This window comes from Chinchilla lanigera, unplaced genomic scaffold (assembly GCF_000276665.1).
Source record: "Chinchilla lanigera isolate Chin_1 unplaced genomic scaffold, ChiLan1.0 scaffold00044, whole genome shotgun sequence".
Classification (NCBI taxonomy): Eukaryota; Metazoa; Chordata; class Mammalia; order Rodentia; family Chinchillidae; genus Chinchilla; species Chinchilla lanigera.
In genome coordinates, this window is record NW_004955445.1 from 11,230,012 (window position 1) to 11,237,925 (window position 7,914).

The 7,914-nt window shown below is 39.3% G+C and overlaps 1 protein-coding gene across 3 annotated transcripts in view; it reads left to right on the forward strand.

Annotated features, from left to right (window-relative positions):
- The window catches only part of Ncoa5 (nuclear receptor coactivator 5), a 32,227-nt gene that overhangs the window by 10,382 nt on the left and 13,931 nt on the right, over positions 1-7,914 (forward strand). For 2 of the 3 annotated variants that reach the window (XM_005392388.2, XM_005392387.2), the window contains one exon: positions 2,169-2,235. The exons of the other annotated variant lie outside the window; for it this stretch is intronic. In XM_005392388.2, coding sequence (XP_005392445.1) covers positions 2,198-2,235 — 38 coding nt within the window. In that variant the 5' untranslated portion in view covers positions 2,169-2,197. The remainder of the gene's footprint in view (positions 1-2,168; positions 2,236-7,914) is intronic. 3 annotated transcript variants of the gene reach the window in all.

Sequence of the window (7,914 nt, forward strand, 5' to 3'; positions counted from 1 at the left end):
TTATTTAAAAGAAATCTTTATACCTCACACCTAGTGTATTCCTGTGATATTTTGACATCACATCTCTCTGAATCACATCCACCCTATATTACAGAGTACAAAATGAGCAGACTAGAAGAGTAATACCTTCTAAACTTGAACTGTTACTCTTCACAATTACATATAAAAGAATTAGGTATTGCCATTCAGACCTGAATGATATAATGTATAATTCAGATATTTGTGAACTTCTAAGAGTTGTAAATGTAAAAGGCCATGTGCAGTGCCAAAAGTGGGATCAAATATTATTAGCCAAATCTTGACTAGAAAATACTTCCTGATTTTTTTATAAGACAAGGGGATTATATTCTTTGTCTGCTTAATTCAAAAGGTAAAAAGCAGTAATAGTAGACTGTGTTTCTCTGACTTTAGATTTATGTTACCTTCAGTTTTGTCAGGGCCACCCTTCTATGCAAAATAGGGGTTCATGATTTCAAATGGAACTGATAAACAGGAACTCAAAAGTCAACAGAGCAGAGTAAACTCTATACCAGACTCCTCTAAGTTTCTTGTTGTTGTTGTGGTCTTTGACATGATAGGAATTGTTTGGGATTTTTAAATACATAATTACTATTTTCAAGCACTTTAATTATGTGTGTGTTTAATACCATCTGAGTTAGTAAATATGCTGTTAATTGCTTCGTGTGAAACAAGAGAAACAAAACTACATGGCCGCAGGGAGCAGTTTATTTATCTAAATATAAAATTTTAATGCATGTATTTATAAGGCATATACAAGTTATCAGATATAACTGGGTATGATGGTACATACCTGTCATCCTGGCACTCTGGGAAGCTGGGGCAGGAGGATTGCAAATTTGAGGCCGGCCTGGGTTACTGAGTTATGTAGTGAGGCCCGGTATCAAAATAAGAAAAGGAAGGGAGGCCTGGGGGTGTAAGTCAGTGCAGAAGCCCTGGGTTCAATCACCAGTACTGAAAAAGAGTTGGGTGTTATTTTGGGGCATAAAATTTCTTTATATACCTCATCTCTTCTTAAAACATGGTGTTTTTATTTTTATTTTTATTTTTTTTTTTTTGGTTTTTCTCCGGTACCAGGAACCGAACTCACGACCTTGCGCTTGCCAGGCAGGCGCTTTTGCCGCTGAGCTAAATCCCCAGCCCCAACATGGTGTTTTTATTTACTTTCCATAAAGTTGGTATGTTTTGTTTTTAGTAAATCAGGCTTTACCTGCATGAATTGGCTTTTCTGTAAGCTTATAAGATTCCACTCTGCCAGCCTTCTCTAATGAATATATCTTTTGAAGAGGGTTTTATTTACCTAATCCTGCTATACTGACTGCCAATTCTTAGGTACTTACCTGTGAAGGTTGTAAATACTAGCAGGTCATGTTCTTTGATTACAACAACAAAATTATCATTGTTTCCTACATGTCATCCTGGAAGAGTCTATACAATGGAATGCAACACAAGACACACTAAAAGGAAACCCAGTCTGAGCACTGTGGCACACACTTGTTAGTCTAGCTACTTGGGAAACTGAGGTAGGAGTGTGACAAATTTGAGTTCAGTCTGGGCAACATCAGAGAGACGCTAAGATAAATAACAAGGCTGCAGATATAGCTCAGTGGTAGAGTACCCTTAGGTTTATTCCCAAGTGGGGCCCCTCCAAAAAAGGAGGCCCTGCTTCATGGAATACTGGAATTTTAAGACAATGAATTATAGCTATTATTTCCTTGTAACATAAAATAGAATTAATTGCTTTTGCTCTCCTTCCACCAACTTTCCTGTCTTTCCCCTCTGCTTTCCTCCCCACCAAAGAGGGTGGAAACCTTACAGCTGGCTTTTCAACTAGTTTAGAAAACAATGTTGTTCTCTCCTTGGAAGGGGAATGTTAGGTTTAGGGCTTGTCAGAATGTTAGTATTGACAAAATCAGTTTTAAACTGTGTTAGTTAGAAAACTGAGGGACATTCTTGCCAAGCTATGACAATGTACTGCCTTAACTTAACAATAAAAATTGTGCAAGTGACAGTGTGTCTCTGCTGAATGGATTTTCTTACACCATCTGGTTATCATTGTAATTTTTTTGTTGTTGCTTTCATTTAAAATGTGCTGATGATCTTGTTTTTATTCCATAGCATTGAACAGATGGGTTGATTATTCTTTACAGATATTAATAAGGCAGCGGAAAGAAGAAATATGAATACGGCTCCATCAAGACCCAGCCCCACACGAAGGTAAAGTACCCTGAAGCAGTGAGTTACCTTGGGAGAGTTGGGCTCTGGGGAGTTAAGCCCAACTTCATGCATCAAGGGTCTTTTCTTCCCCCCAACAAATCAGAAACGCTCAAGCAAACAATAAGAACATGAACCTTGTATGAAGGGCCTTGCTGCTTTTTAAAAACATACATCAGGAGATGCAGAGGAAGCTTTGTGTTTTCCGTTGACAAACCCAGCAAGTTCAGCTTGCAACATGAGTTGCAGGCAATTGAAGAGGATAAACCTCTGTCTTTCCCCAGCTCACGTGTCACTGGGAGCCTCTAGAGCAGAAGGAGCGCCCCAGGGTCGTTGGTGTGTGCCATACTGCATTGCAGCAGGCAGCAGAGATTCGACTCTTCATTCCAAATGGCTGCTGGTCCAGATGTTAACCCAGGTTTACGGAAAGAGCTGCTTGAGAGATTGCTGCTGTGTCTGTGCTGCAGATCCCCTGTTTGCTCGCATGCGTGGGTTTCTGTTTGAGGGGAAATAAAAAGGGCAAAATACTCCACCTCTCAAAAGTCTCCCTTTTTCTTAGCTTTCTTGGAAATAGAGGGCATTTTCCCAGTATTTTCCCTTTCACTGTCTACAAAAGACCAAGTCCTGATGTGCACCTTCAAGATATGAATTAAATTGGTCCACTCTCTCAATGAAGAGCTTTACTAATGTTACCATTTACAATGAAGATGAGTATATTATATCCAAAGTTTCTGGTTTCATAATGCACACAAGTGGATGTTCGGTTTTGTCTGGAATGCAAATAGATAAGACACATTTTCTATGTGGTGTCTCTTCAAGGCTCAAATGGATACTCAGAATGAATTTTGCCTTTGCCTCTACATAAAACCCCAATTTTTCATAAAAACTACCTATCTAAACTATATCCCACAGTAAATTACATTTCCTACAGTGAACTGAACACTGTAGTGATTTCTAATTTGCATTGATAACTCCACAGGTTCTGAGGATACACCCAAGTAACTGAACAGTTGCACATAAGATGTAGCTGTCCTACTTTTGGGCAAAATCACAGGAAAAAAATGGCTGCTATATGTTGGATTCTTTGTCCATTCTGCCTATACAGAGGAGTTGAATCCAACACCACAGCTACAGCTACTCCACAGGTATCAGGTGGATGCCATGGCCATCCATTAGTTTCATTACAGAAGGGAATATGTACATTATTATTCTCTCTGACATTACCTCTCTCTCTCTTACCATAAAGAATGCCTGCAGTTTCCAAGTAAATACCTTGTGGGTTGATTTGTTGTATCTATGTGTAGCCTGAACATAAGCAAATTCATAGAACTTCAGCAGTTCCATATAACATCTGTTTCCATTCATCTACATCTAACAGTGCTACAGATATTGTGGGCAGTCCCATTTGTACTATTTTCCTAATTGTCCCAGTAAATACAGCATAGGAGTGACTGAGAATTTGTAACTAATGGTCAGAAATATGGGGCGCTCATTGGAAGCTGTAGTTGCTAACTGGCTTAGAAAGAGACATAGTGTTTGTCTAATTTCCGGAGAGAGTACTAATGTGTATGTTTCTCAAGTAGATGACTTACCAGAAGTATGGAATTTGTAACTACAAAGACTTTGTCTCAACTTCTAAAACCCTCCCCCTTTTCTGTTATCTCAGTGATGCTTGTGATCTCTAGATAATAGTATCTGTGTTTTTGAAGGTTTAAACACATATGCACATATTGCAGAATACAAAGTAGTTCTTACTTTTCTTATATATTGAGGGGTTTGTAATGTCATCCTAATAATGATAACCAGGTGATTTGACATTTCCAATTGATTGTAAATACTCAACAAACATTGCAGTTTTGGAGAAATTGCCAGCTTCCCTGGTTAGAATCCAGTATGGCTATTGCTGGGGTATTAAACAGATTTATTTCATCCGAACCTAAAATGCAGTTCCATAGTTTCTGTAAAGGAAGAAGTGACATTATGCTTTCTTTATAATAGCCCCTCTATAAACAGACATATAAATTACACTGAAGAGAGCTTTTAAAAATGAACTCCTTACTAGGGTTCATTTTTAAAATGTGTAAATCACTTCCATGTACCTCTTAAGAAATAGCACCTCCCTCAGAACTATGTTCTAAAATGATGTCGTTTGGGTTTGAATAGGGTTGTGGCTTCCTGCTTTACTTACAGTTGATAGGAGGGATATCTAGGCTAATTCAAAGTCTATTAACAATCAGCTTTACCTTTGATGATGTGTGCCTGAGTTCCTTAGCATGTTATTTACATGATACAGTCATGTTTCTTCGCTTCAGGGAAGAAGAGCAGTCATATTTAATAAATTTGTTTTAAATCCCACCTAACATGTGAGTAGGGTTCCAGATTTTTACTTCAAAAAATAGAGGAGGGAGTAGAGAATGTAGCTGAGTGTTAGAGCATTTACCCAACACGTGTGAGACCCTGGGTTTAGTTTCTCATACTACCAAAGCAGGGGGCAGACAATCAAACATTGAACCTTAAATTTAAGGTGAGTGCTAACATTTCAGTCATTGACCCAATCATGTCTTATCTCAAGATACACCAGTAGAACATGAGTAAATTACAAAGAATGGACAAATGGTTAACCAGGAAGGGACTAATGATTTCTCTCAGGGTGAATACTGGACATCTCATTTGGTGCATGCTCATCCAGTCAAAGCCTTGAAGTATTACAAATGTACCAATATGTTGATAACTGTGTGTCCCCAGCCTTAGGGGGATGCATTGTTCACCAGGATGAGACTGTGACAAGTATTTCCTTAAAGATACGTCTTTATGTCTTTGGTGCTATCTTTTAATAAGAAAATTGTTTTTAGGCATGCTGGCAAGACCTTCATAACACTGTGTTTTGCTGAACTTTAACCTTGAGTGTCACAACACCCAAGTATCTTTGGGAGCTTTCATAAAATTATTACCCCTTCAAATGTCTCTGTAAACCCGTTTTGCTGGCTTTGCTCTGTGTTCAGTAATGTCTCCCTAATGATTCCAGCTATCAGTGTATAATTCTGACAGTATTGGCTCAGCCAAGCACAGAACTCTGCATGAGGAAGCCCTGCTCTGGATCACATTTCAGCCTTCATTTAACCCTTGGGCCACTTCATTGGACCCTTTTGAGTACTTTGCATAGTTGCCATATAAATTGTCTATCATTGATACTGACAGTATTCTTTCTTCAAAGACTGGATCATAATTCTGGGTGTGCCTTCTCAGTTCAGTACCCCATCTTGGCAAACCAAGCCTTGGAGCGTTCCCCTGCACAAACTTGACCTCCAAGTATTACAGAGAAGACTGTATTTTCTAAACTTTTGCTTATGACCTAAAGAAGAACAAATAGAATCAACTTTTCCATGTCAGATACTCTTCAGAGGATTTTCCTCATTTATCTGTGAAATCTGTTAAGCTTCGTACCACGTTGGCAAAAGTTACCGAGGACTGGGTCATCATATATAGCCTGGCTGTGGACAAGTTACCTGTATGACCTGCAGTGCTTTCTATTTGTCTGCAAGACCTTAATTCTTTTGATAACTGCTTGCTTCTTGGGTGTGAAACAGCCCCAGCTTTTGATGGGCCTCACGATTAAAAGATACCAAGCTGTGATTACCTCTACACCAACACTTGAAGAGTGATCAGTTCTCAGCAAGTGTCTTCTCTACCCACAGAAAAGTCATCTTCGTGCTTGAGAAAATCATCAGCTTGCTGCATTGGGAGAATCATGGACACTTAGCAAAATTTGGATCTGTGAAGTGTGAATCTCGTTGCACCCCATATTCTACCTACATCTAATGGCAAAATTCTACACGTCTTTTATCTCTATTTCTAACACTAGCATGGAGCCATCATGATAGGGGATCAACACACAGCAGCAAGCCATTTAGATAATATTTGTGGACAGTATCTGTGACCAAAGTTTGAAAAACTGATGAAGGATTTTCTTAGGGTCAAAAACAAAAAAGGCTGGCCCTCGCAAGAACTATTAAAGAAGAACAGAAAGAAGAAAGGAGATACTAAGTCAGGGGCCTTTCTCTCGGCCCTTCTCTACAGCTTAAGGCCAAAGAACACCATCCTGGATCTGAGGTCTCATTCTCTTGCCAAAGAACAGCTGAAGATCTGTCACAGTCTACTAGGATGATCATCATTTATCAGTTCTTTTTCTTTAGGCTTTCAGATGCCTGTTGCCCTAAAGCTTCTTTAGACCTCGGCAAGAAAAGCACTTCTACTGGAAGCATATCACTTGCCATTTGTGCCATGGTTTCTCCCTTCACCTATCCCTCCCTTACCACCTAAGTGTTTTCCAGTGATGTAACCTATTTCTCTCAAGGCAAAGAGCGTTTTACCTCCTTCCCTCCACACCCTGGCCAAATAGAAAAGAAGCTTACTGTAGAATTTTAGTTGTGTTTGCCACGTGCTTCAATTTGTGTACTCTAGTGCTGAAATGTAACCACTGTTATTTTCTTTTTAGCCTCTAGTGACATGGTACGTGAGGGTGTGATGCATTGATTTTCCTTAGTAAAACATCGCTGGTGCCATACAGTGATACTGTGAATCTTATTATGCTCCAGAAACCTCTGCTTATAACCTGCTTACCACCTCAGGTCAAGTTTTCTCATGCAGAAGGCTTTGTCCTCTTGATATTCTGGTTCTTGTACACTGTACCACCCTTTTTGTTAACTGTGTTCTCACTTTGAGAAAACTGGTGGGGCCAGCAATAGGAGACCTTCTGTTTGGAGGAGTCTTTTTTGGGGTCCTAAAACAACCCTAAAGGGTTTTTTAAATTTTTTTCTCCAGAAGAACAGCAGTCTGCCATAATGTTCACCTTTTAAGGAAAGTAAAGAAAAAATACTTTACGTTTTCATTTTGGAGAATTATTATCTTTTCTCTCTGTACTTCCACTGCTCCTTTGGTTCTCTTATCCATTCCTCCTACATTTTTACCCTGAAGGCAAGTAAGAAGAGATAGGTAGTTTTGTTGCAGATGGACTTTAGATTTTTTAAGCAATAGGAAGGGCTTGCTGACTCAAACTGGAAGCACAGACCCAGACTTTCCTAAAAAAGAGTTATATTCAGCCTAGAACGATAGACTTTGACAGGTGAGGTTTTTCAATGGATTCAAAAAAATGAGAACCATGGGTTGGTAATGTAGCTCAGTGGCAGAGTGCTTCCTAGCATGCATGAAGCTCTAGATTCAATACCTAATACCACAAAAAAATGAAAACCAAATGTGACATTTATAATTGTCCCTAGGCTGTGAATAATATGCTATGACATGGTGTTCTTACCTGCATTCCCTACCCCCATTTCCAGCCCAAGGCTTTGTGGGTGGTCTGTGGTCTGTCAGGTTCGTGATATTTCAGCCCTGATTTTCAAGAACACTTGAAGTCTGACTCTACCTCTGATGACTACTTTTGACCGCTCCCCAACGCAGCTTTATCCGCTGATCATTAATAAGCCAAAAATACTTCGCAGTTGTTGCTCCCTATTGGGTCGTGAATGTTTGCCCACATTGTGTACCACATCGGATATTAGACGTTCGGAGGATTGTATGACCTAATAGGAAAAGTTGAAACAATCATGGCTAGTGTATACCTTTTTCTGATAACTGATGTCTCTCTGTCTCCATTTAAATTCCCTGATCTACCATGTGTTTGCT